Raw genomic sequence first — 25,117 nt, 5'->3', positions numbered from 1 at the left:
GACCTCCTGAAGAAGCCTTCAGGCTCTTCTGCAGATAGCTGAGTATCTTGCGGGACAACCATGGTTTCCTCTTGAGATGGGAGGATGCAGGCGAGAGCCCGCAGCTGTCATGTCCCTTGGGCAGAAGCAAGTCCAGGTTGCCCGTCCTCTCACTCCAGTGACAGACGGGGTCTGGGGTGTCACACGTTTGGGGAAAGAGGACAACGTGGTGTCGAAAGGGGCCTGTGTGCTACACAGTCTCATTTTTCTAGGGCACAGGTCCACCTCTCAGTAGGACCTGTCCTGGAACCTTGACCCTTGGCTGAGTGCCATGACGAGCTGGGAGTTCTCACTGAGAAGACACTAGCCTCAAAGACCCATTTCCAGGGAAAGGAGCAGGGGCAGATGGGCACAGGGAAAGCTACCATGTGCCAAGGAGTCCCTTTCTTCCCCAGCGGGTCTGTGTGAAGCCCTCCGGTGACTTTCCACTGTTCACCGAATAGCTTCCAGAAACAATGTGCAGGTGCCAGGGCTTTGTGGAGTTGGTCTCTAGTAAAGTTTCTGAGCTGCTGCCTCCAAGTTCTAAGAGTGCTTTGGCTTTGAGGAGGGGTTGACTGTGAGGACACTAGAGAAAGTTCCAGAACAAAACCTCTATGATCTCAGTTACAGGTGAAGAAAGTGGGACTCAGAATATTCTGTCCAAAGCACCCGGTAGAACGCAGCCGCACTTTAGACGCGGGCCCGTGTGACATCCACTGACTCTTGTTCGTCTGTTTCAGTTTTTTAAGGCCTTCTCCAAGAGTGGTCCTGGCACAGCGTTATCAGGTGGGTGCTCTGGCTCTGGCTGCTGCGTTGGCATTGCCGGTATCCTCCCCGGCTCTTCTGCTTTGACCTGGGTTCCTACAGAGTCAAGAAAACCCCTTTCACAAAGGAGAAGAGGTCCCCAAGCAAAGGCTGTCTTCCCACATATGTCTCCTTAGTCAGCCCGGGAGAGGCCTCAGGAAAGCTCAGCTGAGCAGCCCTTCAAGTGTGGCCTGTCCAAAGTCGTGGGTTTGTGGATGGGGCACCATCTTCCCAGAATAGCCCTAAACCTGCAGCTAGTTCTGAGGGACACCTTTCTGCCCTCTGGATCCTTGACCCTTGGCTGAGTGCTATGACGGGCTGAGAGTTCTCACTGAGGAGACACAGGCTCAGAGACCCATTTCCAGGGAAAGGAGCAGGGGCAGATGGGCACATGGAAAGCTAACCTGTGCTGAGGAGTCCCTTTCTCCCTCAGATGGTCTGCGGTGACCACCGGTGACTTTCCACTGTCCACCGAATAGCTTCCAGAAACAAGATGCAGGGATGGGGCTTCTGGCTTTGCTTTAAGCCACACAAGCCCTCACCCTACCACCTTCTCAGAGGAGGGCTGGCATGTGCTTTTTCCTGGAATTGGTCCGGGGACCCTGGTTTGTGAGTGAAATTGACAAGGGTACAGGAGTCTGTTCTGTCCTGATGTCTTCTTCCTGTTTTCATTTACAGTGGCTGGTGCTAACGTGGAGACGCTACGTAGGAGGCTCATTGATGCTCTGGAGTCCCACAATGACACATGGCCCTCAGCCTGTCCACCACTGAAGCCTATCAAGTATTTTGGGTTGGGGCAGGCTTAGTGTAGCATCGGTCAGGGGCCCAAGCATGGAGAAGGTGTTGGGAACCATGGGGCAGAGGACCCACATTGATTCTTCCTGTGCCCTTTACCTCTGGAGTAGACACCCCAATGTGCTAGACAGATTTTAGAGTAGCTGGTAATGACCTTTTTTCCCTTCAGGTATTGACGAGTCCTGTCCCTTAGGGGCTGTCTGAGGGTCAAAGGGCCTGACCGGCTGGGTGGAAGAAAAAGTGTGTGAAGGGAGGTCTTCAGCTGTTGCTTCTGCTGTCTGGTCCTCAGGAGTGTCTGTGGGTGTAGGATATTTTCCCTGCCTACTCCAGGGTAGGCCACTGGCAAATGAGAAGGCAGAAGAGGTCAGATGCCATTCTGAAGAAAAGGCTAGGATGCTCAGTGAAGCCCTGTTTGTAAACTGAAAATGGTCAACTGGTCAACTGGTGTTGAATCCAATTCACAATGACTCCTTTATCATCTTCGTCAATCCCTCACCTTCCTAGAGGGCCTCACAGAGACCTTGGGGCCAAGCATATACTCCTAATGTAGATTGAGGTTCCACAACAAGACTCCATCTGTGGTAACTCTTGGTCCCCTCTCCCTCTGCTATGACAAATACCTGAGAAATCATTTAAAAGAAAGAAGGATTTGTTTTGGTTCATCATTTCAGAAGTTTGGTCCATATGTGGCAGAACCCATTATTTGGGGTCTAAGATGATACAGAATATCATGGCAGCCAGAGCATTCAGCAGAGGCTGCTCACCTCATGGCAGCCAGAAGGAGTAAGAGAAAAGAAAAAAAAAAAAAGACAAAGAGGAGTTCAAGACAATCTAGTCCCCAGGGACATGTACACAGTTGTGTACTTATTCTAACTAGGTCCCACCTCTGAAAGTTTCCATCACCTCCTGATTCTGCCATGAAATTATGAATCCATACACTGGGTGATCTACTGATTGTCAGAACCCTCATGAACCAATCATCTCTCAATGATTGGACCCACCAGCGGGGGACTAAGCCTTCAATGCATGAGCCTTTTGTGGGGACATTTCATATCCAAGCCATAATATCATCCCTCTAGAAAATGCATATTAGCCTGTACCCTGGTCCTTTTTTCCTTCCATTTCCTCAGGGCTATGTCTCTGTCTCATTCTCTTATACACACACACACACACACACATACACACACACACACACACACTCGTCCTCTATATACATTTTCAGCCAGCCCTGGGAACCTTAAAAGCAACAAACTGGCCAAATGTGTCAACCTGTCTCAAAGTGATCCTTTTGATGCCCCTTAGGAAGAATATAGGCAGATACACGTGATGAAACTTGAACTGCCTCTTCCAGAAGGCTGAGGACTTGCTCCTCTGCCAGCCTAGGGTAGGTATGAGGATGTGGTCAGAGAGACTGGCCACGTAATGCCACCCAGAGGCTGATATTATTTACAAAACTTCTTTTACCCATCAAAGGTTTACCCTAATCCCCACCTCTCTGGCATATCCATTCATACTGCCACCAGGTTGGATTCTAGTGTGACCTAATGTCACCCTTTCTGTTTGGAGGTATTTGCTACATGTCTTTGGGTTAACTGCGGGGAAGTGAGACACCAGGCTGAGGATAAAAGGAAGATGCATTCTCTCCTCACCCCTGTGTCTTCTCACTCATCCTCCTCTTAAGCATATGCTGGTTCTCTCTCTCTCTCTCTCTCTCTCTCTCTCTCTCTCTCTCTCTCTCTCTCTCTCTCTCTCTCGGTTTTTCGAGACAGGGTTTCTCTGTGTAGTTTTGGTGCCTGTCCTGGATCTCACTCTGTAGCCCAGGCTGGCCTCGAACTCACAGAGATCCGCCTGCCTCTGCCTCCCGAGTGCTGGGATTAAAAGCATGTGCCACCACCACCCGGCCTGGTGCTATCTTTTTAACTGGAGTGGAGAAACACAATTTTCTTTGAGTTTTTAAGACAACCTGTAGCTTAGTTATCTGGTTGAGAGATAGAATTTACCTTCTTAATCATTTCTACCCAAGAAAACTGGGCCTCGCTCTCCTCGCCCTGAGCTGAAGAGGTTGGCTTAGGCTTCCGCACCTCCTGACCCGGAACTCCAGCTGTTGCCTCCCTTTCTCCTCCTGTCCTGAGAGGAAAACGCAGCTCTCCCCACTGCTCATGACTTGCCTTGGACCAGGGCTTGTGTTTAATGGGTTCTAGTCCCCAGTCTCTTAGAGAACCAATAAAACTGTCTTCAGTAAGCCTGGGCCTTACCCAGAAGTGGAGACAGTTGGTCTGACAGCGTCCCTACATCTCCTCCCCAGCCTGCCTCCTGTTCACTCCTGACTCTTGAAAGGGACAGAAAGAAAAGTATAAAGCAATAAAACCCAAGGTGGATCGGATAAAAAGAGTTAGGTAGCATCCTCTGAGACTTAAGGGGTTGGTTTCCTTCCATTGGCAGGCTGGCAGAGGGAGGCCACAGGGTTATGGGGAAACGTGTACATGGGAAGTGCTCATCACTAGGAGTCTTACCTTATTTCTATGGACTATGGAGAGAAAGTGACCCCATTTATCTCTTGCAGGATGAAGGAGATCAACAAATTCTTTACAAGAAATAACATAGAGTACTTGGCCCTGATCTTTGAAAACAAAGACTCCTACCTGGGTAGAGAGGTGAGCTGCCCCAGCTTCCCTGAGTCTGAGAAGAGGCCATGGGGAGAACGTCTAGTTCAGACCAATGCAGGGGGCTAGCCCCTGTACATGTATTAGCTAGGCACTGCCTGGCCCCTGGTAGGGCATATGGGAAGTGTAGAGGTACCTTTCCACTTTAAAAAGTTAGTGTCTCTTCTCGCTTCTCTCTCTGAAACTAAAAGTAATAGCTGCTGTCTACTGAGTCAGGACGATACCAACACATTTCTGCTAATCCCCAAATTTAAGACAGTGGGATGAAAGGTCTAGGATCACACTAGGATCACACTAGGATCTAGGTCTAGGATCACCCTAGGATCTAGGTCTAGGATCACACTAGGATCTAGGTCTAGGATCACCCTAGGATCTAGGTCTAGGATCACCCTAGGATCTAGGTCTAGGATCTAGGAGTGTGGAGCAGGGCTGCCTGACTCAGCTGGTGTTGTTTCTTCACGGCCCTAACTGCACAGGTTTGGGGTTTAAAAGAGAGGGAAAACTGAGGGAAGCAGACACGTGAGAAGTAACCTGGTCCCTCGTGACCAGCAGTGCTGTACTTCTCCATCAGTTCAAGGAATGACTTTGCTCACGTTCCCAACTTTTTCTGAGCCTTATTCCCTAACTATTGAATAGAAGTGGTTATGTTTATTCATATTATTCATATTAGCAATTTAGATAAAGAGCTTGACTCAGTGGCCAGCATGCAGGAGGTGCTTTATAAAGATCCACTTCTTCGCCTGCTGTAGAGAGCACGCACTATAGTGCTAGTTCACGGACTTGCCACAGATGACTTGGGAGCCTTTCTTCAATGCAAGGTGGGTGTGCCCATGCTTGTTACATGTTCTAAGGGCATGCTGGGAGAAGAGACCTGAGGAGGTGAACTTAGACACTAGTGTGGGTCCGGGACAGTGTTCCTTGTTGATGACAGTCTGGGACCTTTCAGCTCTTCAGAGTGTAGTTAGGGAGACTGCCAGCAGCTTTCCTATAGAGCCCAACCCTCTGAGGCCCTTCTATGTCTTGGTTAGGCCTGTCAAACTCCGATGATTGACAGATGCTGATTAGAATCGGTTCTCCCTTCACCTCACACAACATGATTCACTTCTACACCGTGGCTCCTCAGCTACAGAGCGGGATTCTGTTTACTGTTACTGTCTAGTCTGTTTACAGAACAGCATGTGGTTTGATTTGGTTTTATGAGATGGAGTGCCACATAATCCAGGAAGGCCTCTGACTTACTGGGTAACCGAGACTGGCCTCATCTCCGTCAGTGTTCTGTTGCTGTGAAGAGACACCGTGACCACAGCAACTCTAAATGAAAACACTTAATTGGGGCTTGCTTACAGTTCAGAGGTTTAGTCCATTGTCATGGCAGGGACATGGTGGTGGAGAAGTAGCAAAGAATTCTATATCCTGATCCACAGGCAGCAGGAAAAGAGAGCCACTGGTCCTGGCGTGGACTTTAAACCTCAAATCCCACCCCAGTGACACGCTTCCTCCAACAAGGCCACACCTCCTAATCCTTTCAAATAGTGACACTCCCTAAGCATTTAAACCTATGGGGGCCATTCTTATTCAAACCACCACATTCCACTCTACTCCCTGGCCCCGATGGACTTGTAGCCATATCATAATGCGAAAATGCATTCATTCTAACTTCAGAAGTCCCCATAGTCTCTAACAGTCTCAACACTGTTCAAAAGTCCAAAATACAAAGTTTCTTCTGAGACTCATGGCAGTCTCTTAACTGTAACCCCCTGTAGAATCAAAATAAAAAAGCAGATCACATACTTCCAGAATACAATGGCACAACATATACATTACTATTGCAAAAGAGAGGAAAAGGACCAGAGTGAGGAAATACTGGACCAAAGCAAGACTGAAAACCAGCAGGGCAAACTCCAAACTCTGCATCTCCATATCTGATGTCAAAGCGCTCTTCAGATCTCCAACTCCTTTAACCTGTGTTGACTGCAACACACTTCTCTCTCTTTGGCTAGTTCCATACCCTGTTAGCAGCTCTCCTTGGCAGGTCTCCCACAACTCTTGGCATCTCTAACATCTTGGAGTCTCCAAGGCAATCCAGGCTTCAACTTCACACAATGGCCTCTCTGGGCCTCCATACAGGGACACCCTGACACACACCTGGCCTCAGAGGCTTTCCTTAGCTGTGGAGGGAGATTCAACAACCCATTTCTTATGTCCTTGACCAGAACCACGGAGCTGAAGCTACCAAGTTCTACTGCTTGCTGGGGCTGGAACTCCATGTCCTCATTCAAATACATTTCCACCAGCTTTCTGTTTTTCATGGTTTCCTTCACTGCTTAAGCTTTTCTTTAGTTGGAACCTTTTCAAAAGTTGGAAGCTTAACTGGGTGGGGTCTTGCCCTGAAGCCACCACTCCCTTTATTCCATTTAGGATCAGGCTTTTCTTTAAACTTTTTTTCTCCTTGAGCACACAACTTAGCTCCATTACATTTCCCGGTGTGCTTTTTCTCCTCAAACTGTACATTTTGTATTTCTCCTTGCTCAGCTTGTTCCTTTTCACTATAGATCTTCATAAGAGTGACTCTTAATAGCCACATGACACAGAATCAGCACTAGATTGTCTTGAAATCTCCTTTGCCAATGTCATTAATCCAAAACTCTTGTTTAGCCTCAGGTAGATTCTCTGGACAAGGTCAGAAAGCAGCCACGTTCTTTGCTAAGATATCACAAGAACAGTTTTTAGGACACTTACTTGTTTGTTTTTGCTCTTTTGGCTCTTTGGTCTTTTGGGGGGCCTACCACCCAGCTCCCAAATAAATCATACATGGAGGCTTATTCTTAATTATAAATGCCTGGCCTTAGCTTGACTTGTTTCTTGCTAGCTTTTCTTAACTTTAAATTAACTCATCTGTCTTTTGCCTCTGGGCTTTTACCTTTCTCTGTTTTTGTATACCTTTCTTTCTTACTCCGTTGCTGATTGTGTAGGTGGGTGGCTGGCCCCTGATGTCCTCCTCCTCCTCTTGCCCCTAGATCTCTCTTCTCCCAGATTTCTCCTATTATTAATTCTTTCTGCCTGCCAGCCCCACCTATCCCTTCTCCTGCCTTGCTATTAGCCGTTCAGCTCTTTATTAGACCATCAGGTGTTTTACACAGGCACAGTAACACAGCTTCACAGAGTTAAACAGATACAACATAAACAAAAGTAACACACTTTAGAATAATATTCCCCAGTACTTACTAATATTCTTCTCTTCTGAAACCTCTTATGTCCACATTCTGCCAACAAGCAGCATGGTCGGGTCTGTCATAGCAGTACCCTGCTCCCTGGTACCAGCTGGTACCACCACAGGCCTTGAACTCATGACTCTTTTTTGCCTCCACCTCCCAAGTGCTGGGATTGCAGGTGTGCCCCACCATACCCAGGTGAAATTTTTTCCCATATATATGTAGTGTGTGTGTTCACACAGGCATCTGCATGCCATGATGCACATGTAGAAGTCAGAAGACAACCTCAGATGTCAGTCCTTACCTTCTACTTTATTTGAGGCAGGGTCTCTTGTTCACTGCTATGTATGCCAGACTAGCTGGCCTGTGTGCTTCTGGGGCTTTTCCTGTCTCCACCTCCCATTTCACCATAGGCATGCTGGGGTTCCAGATGTGTGCAACCACCCCAGCTTTTACATGAGTTCTGGGCATCTGAAGTCCAATCCTCACATTTGTGTTTAAACACTATCAATGGATCCATCTACCCAGCCCAAATGATATATTTTTAGTAAACAGCATATATGTCCACCATATACTGGCTATTACTGCAAGGATTTTAATAAATCTTATCAGTGCAGTCTTCATAAGATTTATGATTTGTTACTGCTGTCATCACGATCATTTTGCAAGTAAGGAAGTTGAGTCAAGGAAAGATTGGTCCTGTGGAAGCAGGACTCACCTGCCGCAGCTGTGGTGTAAGGGCCTGACAGGGGCTGCTGTTCCAGTGTTAGTCTGCAGACTAAATGTGGCATTCTAATATACAATGTAGTGCATAACAGGAGATACTATTTCCCATTATTTCTCCCTAAAAACAAAAGGATTGTGTCTGATCAGTATATCTTCTCTGACCTAGGATATAGATATAAAGCTTTATATAAGAATAAAAATAGCCGGGCGGTGGTGGCGCACGCCTTTAATCCCAGCACTCGGGAGGCAGAGCCAGGCGGATCTCTGTGAGTTCGAGGCCAGCCTGGACTACCAAGTGAGTTCCAGGAAAGGCGCAAAGCTACACAGAGAAACCCTGTCTCGAAAAACCAAAAAAAAAAAAAAAAAGAATAAAAATAAAACCACATTTTATCACATTCAGTTGGTACTATCATAGGACATCTGGACAGTTCCAAGGCCCTCATCTTGGGTGGTATTTGGTAGTTATAACCTGAGGGCTGTATGAGCTTATCATGGTGGTCCGCTCTGCAAGGTTTCAAGTCTATATAGAATATAGCTGTTGCCTAGTCCCTACCAAACAGCAGGCCATTTGCTCAGGCTCTCTCTCCCCACTGGGTAAGCCCCTCACATCCTGCTGTCTCTGCAGGTAGCTCTGGACCTGTCCCAGCGCCATATACCGGTGCGCAGGGTCTTGAATACCGAGAAAGACGTGGTGAACAAGTTTGGTGTCACTGATTTCCCATCATGCTACCTGCTCTTTCGGAATGGCTCTGCCTCCCGAGTGCCTGTGTGAGTGTGATGTCCCCGTCTCCTCCATGTCTATTCATTCTTCCTGCCTAGAGAGAGCGCTAGGAAGAACAGCCAAGCAGGAGAAGCAGATGTCTGATCCTTGGTGTGAGACAAGACCTCCACCCTTGCAGCTCAGGGTTCCTGCCTCAGCCCTGAATGCTTCTAAGCCATCCACAGCACACCCTGGCCATGGCCCCCATCCCCTCTGTCCACAGAGGAGTGCACTGACAGGGTGCAGGCCCGGCAAGGACTCAGACATGCTGGACCTTCCCTCCCTTTCCCTTTCTAATTGCAGAAAAGTCCATTAGGAGCCAGACAATAGCCCGTTCCAAAATGTCAGGAGAAAACAATCAAGCCAGCCTCAGCTGCTGTGTCAGCCTCCTGCTGCTGAATGGCCTGTTAAATGGCACCAGATGGTGCCTTGGTGCCCTCTGCAGGCAGATGATTGATGTCAGCCTGGCCTTGTAGGCAGAAATCTGGGGAGCTCAAGGCTACCCTTGCTACCCAGAAATCTGCTTCTTGGGGCCATTAATACCACCCTACACTGAAGCTGAGCTAGGCAGCTTCTTGCCCTTGCCCTAGCCTAGGTCACCAGTGCCCCTGAGGCAGGCCTCTCAGAGTCAAGAAGTATGTTCACAAGGGGAATGTTAGGCTAGATCCTGGGCAGGCCCAGAAGTGCCAGTCCTAGAGGCGAGAAGAGGCATTGTTTCCTCACGTGGAGTTGGTGGAGGAGAAAATTGTTTGTGACGATGCTGCTCCCGAACCATCTGCTCATTGATAGATAGTGAGCCCGGATGGCGTAGCGGGGAAGCCATGCTTCCTGATGCTGGCTCCCAAGGGACGTCCTGTCACTGATGCTTATCTTGGCCAGACCTTTTTGAGGAGCTATTTCCTGCCCTTACGACTCCTGTGTTAGGAGAAAGAAATCCGGAGGATTTGGACAAACCTGGTTCTCTGTTACTGATATTATTTTTAAAATTACACATCAAACTCTGACTTCCTTGGAGAGTAATGTTACCTTGTGCTGTCTTGGAACAAGATTATGGGAGGGTGACTGCCTCAAAACCAGCCATCTTTTAGTCTGTAGGGAAGAGAGTCAAACCCAGCCATTCCTGTCATTGGTAGTTTTTTGTCTTTGTGGTGCTGGGGTCCCAACCCAGAACTTGCACAAACTTGGTAGAAGCTGTCCTGTCGAAGTGTATCCCCGGTTCTCTCTGGCAGAATGGATGCTGTTCCCAGTGGAGTCCACCTGCCTCTAAAGACCGTGGCCTTGACTGGAGACAGGGGGCATGTTGAGTCACTCAGGCCCAGTTACTTTTTCAGACAGAGGTTCCATATCCGACTGGTGTAAAAGAGGGTTTCTATAGCATGTCCAGTAAATGGACAGGTTAAAGTGAGGCCTAAGGGGCCAAAGACAAGGTGGGGGTAAGTTTAGCTTGTTCTTGCTCCGCCTCTCTGTTGGAGGAGCCACCCTGTTGACTCCCCTGACCGTTGGCCAGCTCTGTGAGTCTTCCTTATACTTACTCTTCCCTTTCCCTCTTCCCAGGCTGATGGAGTCCAGGTCTTTCTACACATCGTACCTCCGGGGACTGTCTGGACCGATCAGGGAGACCTCCTCAACCACAGCGGCGCCGGTCACTACTGAGAGTATAGCACCCACAGTGTGGAATATTGTAGACCAGTAAGGGCACCAGCTTCTCACATACATCCCTGCTCCTTCCTCCTCTCTGATCACGGCCACATCCCCTGCACGAACATGGCCTTACTCATTCCTGTTCCTGTCATGGGGATAGCCTACATCTGTCCCTTCACAGCTGGCCTTGGGTTTTTGAACTCAACCCAGGACTTGAACATGCTAGGTAGAAACTCTACCATTGAACTGTGTCCCCAGTTGAGTAACACCGTGCTACACAGTAGGCCTTTGGGGGTGCATGACTACTGACCATGCTCAGGAATCTTGCTGTGGCCTCTCCTGTCTTCGTGACAGGGCCTCAGGGCCAAATGTGGGTTTGCCAAACGGCATCACACATTATCCTTCATAACTGAAGAAATGCTGTCTGTCGCCCACATTGCATAAGCTTAACTTTTCTCAAAAGCAAGTAGAAGCCAGGCATGGTGCTGGACACTTGCAATGCCAGTGCCTAGGTGGCCACAGCAGCAGGTTGTGCATTCCAGGCCCGTCTGACTGTGCAGTGAGAAAGGAGGAGTGAGAACGAGAGAAGGAAAGGGGGAGGGAGGACAGTGGGAAGTCGAGTCAGTGTGGAGGATTACTAGAGAGGGTCCACACCAACTTGTGTCCAGAGCAGTTATTTCTTCAGGGCCACACATGTGCTAGGACTGTGGGTTCCGATCTGTCTAGTGGAGTGTGAGGTCTGGCATCCGCATGCACATCAACTCTGAAAGGGACAAACTGCTGTCCATGCTGCCCTCTAGGCCCTTCTGCTATCCCAGTTCTCCAGCCTTGTGAGTAGCTGGGTCCTTAGCTTTCCACTCTTGCAGAGGGCCAGCTTTTTTAGGTGTGTGTGTGTGTGTGTGTGTGTGTGTGTGTGTGTGTGTGTGTGTGCACTGCCCATCTGTTTTTCTGCCCCTCAGTGATTTTTGCTTAGAGCAGAATGAAGCTCTACACACAGGCAGTCACTGCTCATAGACTTTACAGTCCCCTCCAAAGCATCCCTTCTAGGAAGTCACCCAACCTCTTCTGAACGCCACAGGTATCAGGGAGTGCGCTACTTTTCAGGTAGTCCTTATCTGTGCAGAGTTTTAAGTGTGAAAGAACTGCTGGTTATATGAGGCTCCTGGGCTTTGGTTTTATAGTAAATGCCCGGATTGCTGTACATGGAGATGGAGAGGGAGACCTCTTGCCCTAGTACCCAGCTACGTACTAAGCAAGGCTGTCTGAGCAGGCAGCTCGGTGCTGGCTCAGAAAGACAGCCTGTAAATGGGGCATGCCCAGAGAACTGGGGGAAAGGTGCAGAACGGGTCTCACAGCCTAGCATAGCAGACCTGATGGGTAGAAGCACAGTGGAAGGAGTTGCAGTAGATCAAGTCAGGAAAGAGACTAAGTGGTGACAATGAGTGCCCAGGGATGGCCCAGCGGAAGTGAAGTACTTGGGCAAAGGTGAGCCTTGAGTTCAAATCACAAGCGCCCTGTGAAAGCTGGATGTAGTGGTGCGCCTGTAACCCCAGCGCTGAGGAGTGCAGTCAGGCAGAAATGGGGCTCCATAGCCAGCCAGTCTAGCTGAAATGGTGAGCTCCCAGTTGAGTGCAGGGACCTTGTCTCCAAAAATAAAGTGCAGAAGCGCCGGGCGGTGGTGGCGCACGCCTTTAATCCCAGCACTCGGGAGGCAGAGCCAGGTGGATCTCTGTGAGTTCGAGGCCAGCCTGGGCTACCAAGTGAGTTCCAGGAGAGGCGCAAAGCTACACAGAGAAACCCTGTCTCGAAAAACCAAAAAAAAAAATAAATAAAATAAAGTGCAGAAGCAATTGAGGAAGCCATCCCAGTGCCAGCCTCTGCTCTCCACATGCAGCCACATCTGCACACATGTGTACACCACACACACATGCACGCACACGAAGGTGTCATTGGTCATTTTTATCATTCGGATTATTCAGGTTACTAAGAGTTGTGCCAAGTTCTGTGTTTGCTACCTTCCTACATCATTTCACTGTATCATAAGGCCACTTTTTAAGATTTTATTTCTATTATTTATACATATGTGTGTGTCATAGCCAGAAGAGGTCATCAGATTCCTTGAAGTTGGAGTTTCAGGAGGTTATAAACGACCTGGTGTGGGTCCTGGGAACTGAACTAAGATCCTCTGAAGAGCAGTACAGTCTCTTATTAGAGATAGTCTCTAAGCTATCTCTCCAGACCAGTGAGGTCACTTGTTGAAGCAGAGCGTCAGAATGGTGAGGTAAACTGAGGCCAGAGGACACCACAGTAGAGATTTTGCCTGAGAGTGAAGTGTACATGGTCACTGCTCATCTTGGCAGCCGGCCTTGTTGGCTCCATACCTTCAAGAGGCAGAACTGTTGCTTAGTTTTACAAGTGAAGTGGCTCAGGAAATAGGAATCGTCTGAGCTCCTAAGACTAGCTCACCATCATGCCGAGGCCGGAACCCAGGAGTCAGGAGCAGAGGTGGAGAAGTAACCAGCATTCAGTGTTGTTCCCAGCAGTCCCTGAGCTGACCCCATGGAAGCATGGTGGACATGGGATGGCACAACTGCCTGGAGAGGTCTAAGGCCTGACAGGTCTAGAAACCATATGCATATGAGCCCTGAAAGAAACAGAGAACGTGTTTCCTCTCCCGTCTCTGCCGTCTCAGCCCCTAGCCTTGGTGGGAGGCTAAACTCTAGGCCTTTCCCTTTCCCAGAGAGCTTAGCTTTTCCAGAGCTTTGTATATCCACTGTCCGTCTGTTTGTCTGTCCCTAAGGGTCTTTGCTCAAAACAGAATGAGCCTAGTTAGTGAGTTACAGAAGGGGCTAGCTCTAGACCTGGAGAGAAGGCCTTACCTACCTGCACCGAGCTGGTTTACATCTGTTTTCAGTCTTCTTAGCAACCTACCTGTGAGCAATGTGCTATGTCTGTTCTACAGATGAGGGATTGAGACCTGGAAAAGTTATTCATCCAAGGCACTCAGCCAACTGCTGTCAGAGCCCAGCACGACGCATTGCTGTGACATCAGTAATGCCCCCCTCCCCCCACTTCATTCCTTTGAGCGTTTGCTCTGAGGTTGATGCGCCTTCTCTTTCTGCTTTCTGTTGGTCCTCAGCTCCAAGATCTACATGGCCGACCTGGAATCCTCACTACATTACATCTTGCATGTAGAAGTGGGAAAGTTCTCGGTTCTGGACGGACATCGCCTGGCGGCCCTGAAAAAGTTTATTGCCGTATTGGCCAAGGTGAGCAGAGCCCCAGCCTCCTTTGACTCTGTAGTTCCATATGTAATTAGTATGCATGTCTGGAAGCCGTACACCACACTAGTCCTTTCCTTGAGGAGTTCAGATCTGACTGGACACCTGGGCCCATACCTGTCCAGGTCCCCCTTAGACTGCTACCCTCCTCTCACAGTTATATTCTGTGCCAGCTCCACATTGCCAGAGACCACCCCACCCTGTAGGAAGAGGGGAGAAACCCCAATACCTGGGAATATGCCCAGCCATCCAGTGACTTACTCTGCCTGCTTCCCTGAGTCCTCCACCTCACTTAAGCCCCAGACCGTGGCTTCTCACTCCCTGCCATGGTGACTGGGGAGATGGGACTGTGGGCCACCAGAGTGAGGAAGCACGCTTTTTGCACTGCTGTCTTTCTTCTCGGTAAAACCCAGATCCCTAGTGTTAACCCTCAACTGTGCTCCCTGGCTTCTCGGAAAGGTGGCAGCTCCTCAGAGTGAAGCTCCTGGTTTTCAAGGACCTGATGTGAAGCATTTAGTCCCCTTACCCGCTTTGCAAAGTGGTATCCCTACCATTTAAGGGGCCCAGGGGCTGAAGTGCCTTGCCTTACAATTGCCAGCAGGACCAGCCCCAAGGCCTGAGCTGAGGCGTTGCCATCCAAAGCTGCCTTTCTATTTCCTCCCCGCTCTGGCTTCCCATTCACGGCCAGCCTGCCCTGCTTTGCTGCTGAGTCAGGGCTGCCTGTCCCCCGGGCCTGCTTGCTGACTCAGCCTCCCTCAGTGGCAGCTGATTCAAGCCCGCCCTTCCCAGGTCTGTGGGAAGCTCTGCTCTCTCCCTGTCTCACCTCCTCTGCTGCCGTCCCCACCCTCTCGGCTCGGTGGTCCGTGTGTCTGTACACAGAAGACCCTGTGGGGAATGCCGCAGGCAAGGCAGAGCCATTCCCGTGATGCAGACCTTGTTTCTGAGGCCTACGGCCTGCGCTCCACAGTCCTGAGGCCTGGGACAGACATCTTGTTGAGCATTCAGAGGGAGCAAATCTAGAGCAATCCTCTGTACTGATTTTCTACCACTGCAGTGAGGGAAAGCTCCTATGTGCTCCCCGACTCCTGCAGACCTCAATGAGAAGGACTCCTCAGCCCAGGTCAGTCTACTCCAAGGGAGTCCCCAAAGCAGTAGTTTCTCCTGTGCGGCTTGTATCTATTCACAGCTACAAGCAATTTGGTATTTAGTTTGCACTGTGTGAAGCCCATATGAGAGGAGACACAGAAAACACCCAGGTTAGATAGAGGCCTGAACAGCACACTCCAGTGGGTCAGGAGAAGAGCATGGGAGGAGGGGCCCTTCGGCCTGAAGCCAGCTCCCTCGGAGAACACCGGATGATGGCATTGATGCAGAGGACTGAGGGAAGCCAGGTGTGTGGATGGCCCACAGAGGGAGCAGGGTGACCTGGGACACAGGTGGAGAGGCCCTGTTGACCTTCGCCTGCATGACTGTCACATTCTGCCTTACTGCCCTGGAAGCTTCCTTCCTGAAGAATAATAGTGAAAAGTGCTCCCTTCCCCTGAGCTCTGGCAGGCTGACTGTACAGTGAACTGGGTATTTGCTTACTTTCCATTCTTAAGTTCTGTGGGTAGTGTTCATCATTTTATAGGGGAAATGACAGCTCAGAGAAGTGAAGCGCCTTGTCTGAGGAGAAAGTGCACATCTCCTCTAACCCCCTCTCTTGCCTTTCACAACTGAGCACTCCAGGGACAGGAGAGCCTGGAGTGAAGAGCTCTTCGGTCAGCCTGCCTTGTAACGTGTGGGCAGCTGTCAGGGCCGGCCACTGGGTGGCGTGTGCTCACCAAGGTTTCCCTGCTCTGCTGTCCAGAGCCCTTTAATTCATCCTTCCTTCTGATGCATGGCCTTAGAAGGCGGAAGGAAGGTGCCAAGTCAGGATGGCAGGCGGAGGTCAGTGAGAAATGCTGACTTTGAGCTGTAAATCAGTGTGTGGGCCCAGAGCTCCCAGGAGCTAGCCAGGAGGAAGCATTCTGAAGCACAAGTCTTTCCAGCCATTTTTCACTCTGGGGGATGGCCAGCCTGAGGTTTGGTAAGGACGTCTAACGTCTTCCCAGAGGACTAGATCTGGTAGCAGATTCCCCTGTACCATCTTGTATCCAGGATTCTTCTTTCAGATGGTTTTCTTTTTACTCTTCTCGTCACATTTCTCAGGATCATTGTCTTCTCCACCGACCTCTTTGCTCTGTGTGGTTTTATCTGCCCTGCTCCTCTGCTGCACCCCCTATGTCCCCCACCCCCACTTGTACATGCACACATATGCACACATGCGCATAGTCCCTCCTCCCCTGAGCCCCTGTGGTTTTAGAGTGCTGATACTAATCAGATTTGAGTTGACTTATTGTCAAAGTAGCTTTTCATGTTCCTCGGAGGCCCTTGGGAGTTACCGTCAAGATTTGGATCTTGGCCCTAAGCCCTGGGCTCGCCTGTCCGCATTGGCGGCCTATGGGCCAAAAACAAAAGGTCTTTTGCCAGCCTATTACCAATGAAGGTTTCTCCTCAGTTTGGTTCTTGTCTTTTCAAAAGAAAGAACTGAGCCAAGAAACACCGACAGCTAGAACAGTTTACTTAGCAAAAGCAGAGAGCACAGTCCAGGCAGCTTGGAGTGGGTGTTCCAAAGGAGGCGGGCAGAAGCCCGCTGGGTCCTGCGTTGGGGACTTAAGACTCTCTGGTTCCTCCCTCTTGTGATGCCGTTGTAAAGTCCCTGCCCTTGAGTCTGTCTTCCCTTCATCTCACTACTGAGGATGGCTCAAGATGTCCCTGCTGTCCCCTCCCCCCCCACCCCTCCTTGTATTTCTCAGCAGGTTTGTTGGTGGTCATGGGTGGGCCGGGGCAAAGTGCCCTGGGATCTCAGTGTCTGAGGAACCCAACTGCTGCCCCAAGGGTGTTGGGCTGTAAAAGGGGGGTTCTGAGCATCAGAAAAGAGCTGCCAGGATGCAGCTTCAGTTCACTATTACCCCATGTTTAACCCCTCGCCTACCCACCTAAGTCCAGCTCGTCAGTAAGTTGCTCATCTGAGGACCACCTGAAATATAGACCTGTGCCCAGTGCTCACAGCAGTCCTGGGAGTGGCATGCTCTTGGACCGTCCTTTGAGGGGTTGCATGTGGTTAGGTCAGCATTAGAGCCTGAGCCTTGACAGGAGAGACCCACAGGGCCTCAGAGACATAGAGTCTCTTCCACTCTGCCCAAAATAGACTATAGGAATCTACATTGGTGCCTGTTGGCTTTGGAACATTCTAGTAAACCTGCATTGGCCCACGTCTGCACAGTCCCTTACTCTTTAGAAGACTGTAACACTGTAGGATTGTTTTTTACTCTCCAATCGCACTTGTTCCTACCTGCAGTACTTCCCTGGCCGGCCTTCGGTCCAGAACTTCCTGTTCTCTCTAAATGACTGGCTCTACAAGCAGCAGAGAAAGAAGATGCCCTACAGTTTCTTTAGAGCTGCGATGGACGACAGGAAGAAGGTGAGTCTGGAAGGCAAGTAAAGACTTAGCAGTGTCCTGACATTTCTGGGACTGGAGGGACTGAGATCTCCGACGACGTTATTCAGCAGTTTGCATTAGGTCATTCCATTTATCACTAATGAGCTGCCCTTCATTGGGTTCTATAGACTGTCTCATTGAATCCTCAGACCTTAGAGTTTCCATTTAGTAGGTGAAGAAACCAAGTTTGAGCGGTTACATAACTTTTCTACTCTAAGGGCCCATGGTACCTGTAAGTGATTGGGACTAAAAACAAGGCTTGAGGCAGTGGAGTCCTATTTTTAAGATAGGGTCTTACTCTGTATCAAAGGCTACTGGCCTTGAAACTCACAGCCATCTTCCTGCATCTGCTTCCCAAATGTGAAGATTATAGGGATGAGCCACCACAGTTATTTACGACACCAGAGTTCTTAACCATAACTCTTGCCTGCTTCCAAGCAGCTTCCTCATCATGGCCCACAGCAGGGCACCTATTCTTTCTGCCCAAACCACGTGGATTTTTAAGGTGTCAAGGCTTGCAGGACCTCAGTGGTCAGAGCAGCACTGCTCTTCCAAAGACAGAGCTTGGTCTGTACCATGGCTTCTCGGATCTGCTGTCTTTTGGTGGGTAGAGATGGCAGAGGTGCCCCATTGAGGGGACAGACCAAGAGGAGGCCCTCCTTTGCTGTGTGCTGTGTGGTCCTGGGAGCGTCTCTTGTCGCCTCCTCCCGACCCTTCCTCTTCTCTGCTGTGCCCTCATGTTCACGTGTATTCCTTAGGACTCGGTTCTCGATGAGAAGGTGAACTGGGTTGGCTGCCAAGGCAGTGAGCCACATTTCCGGGGCTTTCCCTGCTCCCTGTGGGTCCTCTTCCACTTCCTGACTGTGCAGGCAAGTCGGTATAGTGAAAACTACCCACAAGAACCAGGTGAGTCCAGGGCCTGCTCACCTCGCTGTGCCTCAGACTGTCCTTTTGTTCTGTCCTCTGCGGGGAGCCAGGTGGAGTGATCCTGGATTGGGGGCAACTGATGAGGCGGAAAGAAAGGAAGGAAATGTTTGCAGGAATACAGTTATGGAGCCGTTGAGAAGGGGGAGGCAGAGGGGCGAGGCCAGTTGGAGTGTGGGGGGCAGTTATACCTGGAGTGGGTGCAGAAGAAATGGAGTTGGAAGGCCGAGGAGGTAAACGGCACAGTGGTACAGGCGTTGGTGTTTTAAAGCTGCGTGTGTGTGTGTGTGTGTGTGTGTGTGTGTGTGTGTGTGTGTGTGTGTGTGTAAGCGCTCTCTGTGAGGTCCTGGTGGATGGAGGTAGGAGGCTGCCTTCGAAAGGGTTGGAGGTGGGAACATTAGAAGCAACAGGAAGCAAACCCTGAGGTATATGGAGTATGGAAGAGAAAAAGGTGTGAAAGTGTTGGGGTGGGTCCACCTTTAGGAGAGGCTGGTTTCAAGTAAAGAAAAAGTGTGAGAGTCGACGATTGCTGTGCCACCCTATGACGGGGGGGGCGGGAGGGGACGGGGGGGGGGTGCGGGGGGCCGGGGCGCAGGTCAGAGTGAGAATACTGAGGGACGTGAAGAGAAATTAGAAGATATTCAGACCAGCTCAGGATGGACCTCTAAGAATGCCCAGAGAGGCAAGGCCCACTGGAGAGCAAGTTGAATGGGAAACCTGAAGCAGGTAGGCAGAGGAGGATCGTGGGAGCTAGAGTGAGTGCTCTGTTCCTTCCCACTCTCCAGTCATGTCCCATGAAGCCCGAATGTCCCTCTGTAGATGTAATGACGGGGACCTGAGAGGAGGCACTGAAGCTTAGGCGCTTTGGAGGGAATGGAGCGCCTCTAGAGTGACCCGTGCAGGAGAAAAGTAGGCAAGGGACCTTAGTTTACACAGGCTGGTGACCACAGCCGAGCTGAGGACGGAGCAGCCTGTGGGGAGCCCTGATGGAGACAGCAGAGGCTGGCAACACCAAGGGCCTTTGTGTGGTATCTCCTTTCCCTACAGCTGACGGCCAGGAGGTCCTCCAAGCCATGCGGAACTATGTTCGGTTCTTCTTTGGCTGTCGAGACTGTGCTAACCATTTTGAGCAGATGGCTGCTGCCTCTATGCACCGCGTGACAAGTCCCAAGAGTGCAGTTCTCTGGCTCTGGACTAGCCACAACAGGGTTAACGCTCGCCTCTCGGGTAAGGAAGGGCCACTTCCAAGGCTGGAGGTGGCATTTGGGGGCATTCTCACTGTCTCTTCAGCGACAGCCTATGCTTCTTCCACATAGCTGCCAGTCCTGCTAACCAGTCCAGTACCGTCAGCTCCGTGTCTAGAGGGAACAGATTGGGACACTGTGTGACCCCGGTGTTCAGTGCCAGCGCTCCTTCACCTGCTGAACCAGGACCCCTCTCTGGCCTGCTAGAATCTCTCCTGCCTCCTCTGCTCTGCTTCCTGGCTATTAGCCTCTCACTCAGACTAACGGAGGAGGAGCAGGGGTTTTCCATTCTCATCAGTGTGGGCTGGAGAGAGACAGGGACCCCGTCTTGCTAGTTCCCCTTATTTACAGTGTGCTCCCCCTGCACATGGGAGCACAGTGGGTCCGCACACAGAGCCTGGGAGGGAAGACTTCTGGAGACTGGATACTACATGTCTGAAGAGCAAGAAGGACCTCCCAGGGCGGGAGCGATGGAGCAGGTGGTGCCGAACCTGGTTCCCTCCAGGGGCCTCCTGGTGACTTTGAAAAGAAGACAAGTGCCTGCCTTCACTGCTGGCAGACCCAGCCGCCTCTTCCCTACCCTTGCCTCAGCTCTGCCACCAACCGCTGCAGTGGCTGGCTGTGCCACGCTGTGGGCCAGAACTGTGCAGATTGGGCCAGGGGTTGTTTGGGGTGGTGCTGGCGATTGAACCTAGGGCCTAGCTCACTGAGCTATGTCCCCAAAGTCTCCTCTGCCCCTTTTTTGAGGCAGAGGCCAGTCTGGCCCTGATCGTCCTCCTCCTACCTCATCCCCCAGTAGGCGGGATTACAGACCTGCACCACCAGGCCTGGCCACATGCTAATTTTTTGTTTTGTATCTGTATTTTATCTTCCATCCTTTTAAAGGCTTGGGGAGCCTTTTTGTAGATGAAAAAGCTGGTGTTCTGAACACAGGAAACCTGAGCTCCTACGCAGACCAGATACAACCAAACACTATATGTGTTTCTCTCCCCAGGTGCTCCGAGTGAGGACCCCGTCTTCCCCAAAGTGCAGTGGCCACCCCGTGACATGTGTTTTGCCTGCCATAATGAACTCAGCGGACAGCAGCCTGTGTGGGATGTAGATGCCACCTTCAACTTTCTCAAGGCTCACTTCTCCCCAGGAAACATCATCATGGACTCTCCTGCAGCTGGACTAACAACCCAGAGGGGTCCCCAGAATCCGGAAACTACCCCAAAGCTGGTAATGGATGCATTAAAACTGGAGACCAGAAATTCAGTGCTGGGCCATGAGCAGGCTGCTTCTACAAAGTCCCCTGGAGCTCCTGCCCTAGATGTTCGAGCTGAGAAGCCTGAAGCAAGTGACCCCCAGGAACTATACACAGGCCTCAGAATGAGTGGCGCTCCACCAGGGCAGGGCCCTCCTGAGCACATGGAAGAGCTTCAGAGGGATACACAGGAGCATGCCCAGGGCCAGCATCACTTGAGCAAGAGACACAGTGAGGCCTTATTGCTGCCTGAGGTGAACCACCTCCAAGGCTCTTTAGAGCTAAGGCGAGGGGGCCGCAGCCCCAAGCAACTAGCCAGCATACCTGAAGGGGGACCAGAGGCCCGAGCTGTACAGGAAAAAGGCCCGTGGCTACAGGTTCTGGGAGGGGGTTTTTCCCACCTGGACATTAGCCTCTGTGTGGGGCTCTACTCTGTGTCCTTCATGGGCTTACTAGCCATGTACACCTACTTCCGGGCCAGGATGAGGACCCTGAAGGGCCATGCTAGTCACCCCGTAGCCTGAACTGTCCAGGAAGAGGACAGGAAATGGAGCTGCCATCCATAGAGCTTTTTTGGCCCCCTGACCCCCTTGCTTCCCCTCTACCCTTCTTCCCTTTTCTCCCTGAGCGTAGCAAGAAAGCTAGCTGTTACAGTGAGCCCTGGAGTCTGCTGTGAAGGAGTCCATAGACAAGACAGGGTCCCAGTGTCATCTGACCAGCACGGGGCAGGGCAGCCTACGGCAGGGGTCGGGGGGGTTCCGGGAGGCTCAGGCCCTGGCTTCAGCACCAAATTCCTGTTTTTCAGCTTATGTGAAGTCCTCCCCATTCCCGCTGAAGTCTCAATGTCTCCTGCTTGGTCTTGGCCTTAAATTGAGGCAGACAAGTCCAGAGTTTCCATCCAGAAGAGAGTATCCTGGGCTGGGTGGGCTGGAGTGGACCTCCTCAGTGCATTCTGAGGTTCTGTCTCCTTCCCTCCCTCTCAACGTGAAGAAAAAGCAGCATCACTCCTGCCCTACCCAGCTTCGGCACCTCAGACCCGAGTGGGCTTTGGCTACAGGAGTGTGGGTCTGGAAGCCTCAGGAGGTGATCCTGGTCTTCCAGGTTCAAACTAGAGTTTCTGCTGCAAGGGTGTAGTTTGAGGTCGGTGGGGTTTGGCAGGCTGGGTGGGTGACAGTGGCTGGACTGTGGGCTGTGCTGCTTACTTGGTGGCAGGGGTAAAGGGGTGGGTGACGCTGGGTCCAGGTAGTCCTGTGCTCGCTGTGAGAGGGCAGACTTCTCTCTGAGCTGGGGCTCTCGTCTTTTATTTTGTTCTCTAAAATCAATCCTGACTGTTGGACGTGGAAGGTGCTGGGTTGAGAGCAGTGGAGGAGGGGTTTCCTCTTTGGGTTCCACTGCGGGCAGGCAGAGGTGGAAAGAGGCTGGGACACATGCTTCCTTCCCACTCTCCCACTACTGCTTGGGAGGGGCGAATAAAATTATTTTTGTTAAGTCACACATAGTGTGTTTGACTTGCTCCTTGGAGACCTCCTGTCCAGGTCTCTACCAAATGCCTAGCATCCGGCCTCACCTGAGATCCAGCAGCAGAGCGGTCCAGGAGCAGCCTCTCACCTCACTCCCCACAGAGCACTCTCGTGCCCCAGGCCTTGGGGATGCTCTGACACCTCCTGCTCTCTACCCTCCCTGAGACCTGCCTGGGTGTCAGAGGAGCCAGTCCGCAGCTGCCACCTTCGGCTCTTCCTCCAGGACTGACGGGTTTGTTTGTCCAGCCAGCCTGGGTTGGCTGCTCAGCCAGGAGGAGTCAGCCTGGATTAGACTTTGTCCCTAATCCAGCCTTCTGGGTTTTACAGGGATCAGAGCAGCTGATAATGAACCTCATTAGGGGGGAGCAGAAGCCTCAATCCGATTTGGGGTTTTCTCTGACATCTTCACTCAGCTCAGATGGCCTCAGCATTGGGTGCAGCAGGTGGAATACCAGGGACACCTCCTGTGCTGGGGCAGCTGGGGTGGGGGAGGGGCAGCTGGCAGGGCATTTGACCTCTTTAGCAGCCTGGCTCTGAGGGTGGCTTCCCTCTCTGTGTCTGAGCCCCACCCCACATCCTCCTAGGCCTTCCCTGCTGGACCCTGCTTGAGGGTGGGAGAGGCTGACGGGCCAGCACATGACCAAGGAGGGTTTAGGAAAGAGGCTCCAGGGGCCAGTGTCCGAGGAAGTACCCTACCAGTCCAAGACCACAGAGGTCCCTCACCAAATAAACTCAATCGCCTGGCTGCTCATAAAATGTCAAGGAAAGATTTCTGTCAACAAATCCTAGCCCTCCCATAAGCACACTTCCCCAAATCAAACCTGGCTAGCTAGGATTGGGCTCTGCTGGAAATACTGTTTCGGGCTGTTCCATGATGTTCAGCCACAAGACTAAGTAGAGGCAGGTCCCTGTTTGAGATCCTTGGTGGTATGGGTTTCCTTCCATAGCCCCTTGGCCCTATCCTGGGCCTTCTGATTGATAGGGAGGGTGGGCCTCCTGCCCCCCTGCCTTTTACCTTGATTTCCCCAGGGCTCATGTCCATGGCTTGGATAAGGCAGCCTGCCCTCCAGCTGGTCCCCTGCCCTGTTCGTGCAGCCATCCTGGGACTGGGGCTTTTCTAGACTTTGTCTGGGATGCTCTCTGGCAGAAGAGGCTGCTAAGCAGAGCCCTGCAGAGCAAAGACTCCTTTTGCTGGATGGGACAGAGGACTCCACCTGTCCGGCACATCATGTGTTAGGAGTTCAGGGTTTCCTTAAGTGACAGCCAGGCTGGGCTTTGAAGGATGAAGTACAAACAGAGAAAATATGAAAATGTGGGGTTGGAGAGGGAGGTCAATGGTTAAAAGCATTGGCTGTTCTTCCAAAGAACCCGGGTTCAATTCCTAGCACCCACATAGCAGATCCCAACTGTCTGTAACTCAAGTTCCAGTGGATCTGATTCTCTCACACAGACATACACACAGACCAAACACCAATGCACATACCAAATAAATAAAATAAATAAGAAAATATGAAAATGTACAGTCAGAAGAGAAAGCACATAACCCAGTCCAACAAAGAAAAATTGTTGCTATAAAACAAAAGACAAAAAACCCTGTATTAATATTATCATTATGTCAAGATTTCCTGTGCTGGGTTAGGCTGGGTCAGGGCACAAAAGAGGACCGCCTCAGTCCTTGGTGTTATAGACTGAGGTGGCGGCAGGGTCTAGTGATCAACGTGCTCCGCAGGAGGGAAACTCAGCAGGCTTCTCCAAGCCCCAGAAGACCCACGTGATCATTTCTGAGGTGTGTCATGTGATGTTGGCAGTGTGGGAACACCCTCCAGGAAAGGGTTCGGTACACAGAGGTAGATGTGCCCTCTTCTCAGGCCCATAGCATGCTCAGTAGGAAAGGGACTCTTGTCAAAAGGTGTGGAAGGCTCCCTTGGCAGCTGGGCGGGCATGGCCTTCAGTAGATCATCTACTTCTGGGCTCTGCCTCCTCATCTCAAATACAAGGTCTTGGGCTTTGCTTGCAGGCCCTCCCCAAGGTCTTCCTGGGCCTCTAGTGGTTTATTCACCACCAGCCAAGGCAGGCAGATGTGAGGGGCTGTCCCTGTCCTTTGGCCCTCTGTACTGGCTGCCTTTCTCAACAATATGACAGAAACAAGAGGGGAAATGTTTGATTCAGCTTCAGTCCATCCAGGTAGGAGGGCTGAGGAACATGTCAGAGCTGTAGGATGGGAAGGGGTCAAACCCTTAAAGGAAAGCCTTAGTGATCCATGTCTGTCAGCCAGGCCTTACACTCCAGCACCGTCAGCTGGGGACCAAACACGCACATACACGAGACTGTGGGGGGGACACTTCATAGCCTGGCCCCAGCACCCTCCTAAAGCTGTCCTGGCTGATGGAACTGCAGGGCAGCTGGGAAAGGGGAACTCTCATATCAACACCAGGCAGGATCTCCACAGTCATCCTGACCCTGGTTCATACCTCACATCACACTGCCAAATGCTTCTGATGGAAGGCTGCTGCAGAAGCAGAAGGTAAGATTTCCACTTTGCTCGGCCTCTCTGGAAGAACACACTCTGGTAAGTGGGCTGGCTGTCAGTTGCAGGAAGGGGGCCCAGGCTTTTGGGTCACCTTCACTGGCTCTTGTCCTAAACCACGAAGTACCAGTCATGGGTCACAGACAGAAGGGCTCCGAAACCACAAGGCCCTGGCAGACCTCAGGGCTTAGGAGGGAGTCTGAGCAAGACTCAAACGTCTGTGAAGCTCATGC

General features: G+C 51.1%; 1 protein-coding gene across 2 annotated transcripts in view; it reads left to right on the top strand.

Moving 5' to 3' along the window:
- The window catches only part of Qsox1 (quiescin sulfhydryl oxidase 1), a 38,224-nt gene extending 15,893 nt beyond the window's left edge, over nt 1-22,331 (top strand). Inside the window, exons 3-13 of one of the 2 annotated variants that reach the window (XM_052737250.1) lie at nt 759-804; nt 1,501-1,603; nt 4,181-4,271; nt 8,844-8,986; nt 10,533-10,667; nt 13,759-13,888; nt 17,283-17,405; nt 18,182-18,329; nt 19,395-19,574; nt 20,586-20,812; nt 21,643-22,331. In XM_052737250.1, the coding sequence (XP_052593210.1) occupies nt 759-804; nt 1,501-1,603; nt 4,181-4,271; nt 8,844-8,986; nt 10,533-10,667; nt 13,759-13,888; nt 17,283-17,405; nt 18,182-18,329; nt 19,395-19,574; nt 20,586-20,812; nt 21,643-21,651 (1,335 nt within the window). In that variant the 3' untranslated portion in view covers nt 21,652-22,331. Of the gene's footprint in view, nt 1-758; nt 805-1,500; nt 1,604-4,180; nt 4,272-8,843; nt 8,987-10,532; nt 10,668-13,758; nt 13,889-17,282; nt 17,406-18,181; nt 18,330-19,394; nt 19,575-20,585 lie in introns of both variants that reach the window. The other variant, XM_052737249.1, reaches the window with a different exon arrangement.
- Nucleotides 22,332-25,117: the final 2,786 nt, after the last annotated feature.

This window comes from Peromyscus californicus, unplaced genomic scaffold, assembly GCF_007827085.1.
Source record: "Peromyscus californicus insignis strain IS unplaced genomic scaffold, ASM782708v3 Scaffold_14__1_contigs__length_90479793_seg_2, whole genome shotgun sequence".
NCBI lineage: Eukaryota > Metazoa > Chordata > Mammalia > Rodentia > Cricetidae > Peromyscus > Peromyscus californicus.
This window is presented reverse-complemented; position numbering and strand designations above follow the sequence as displayed.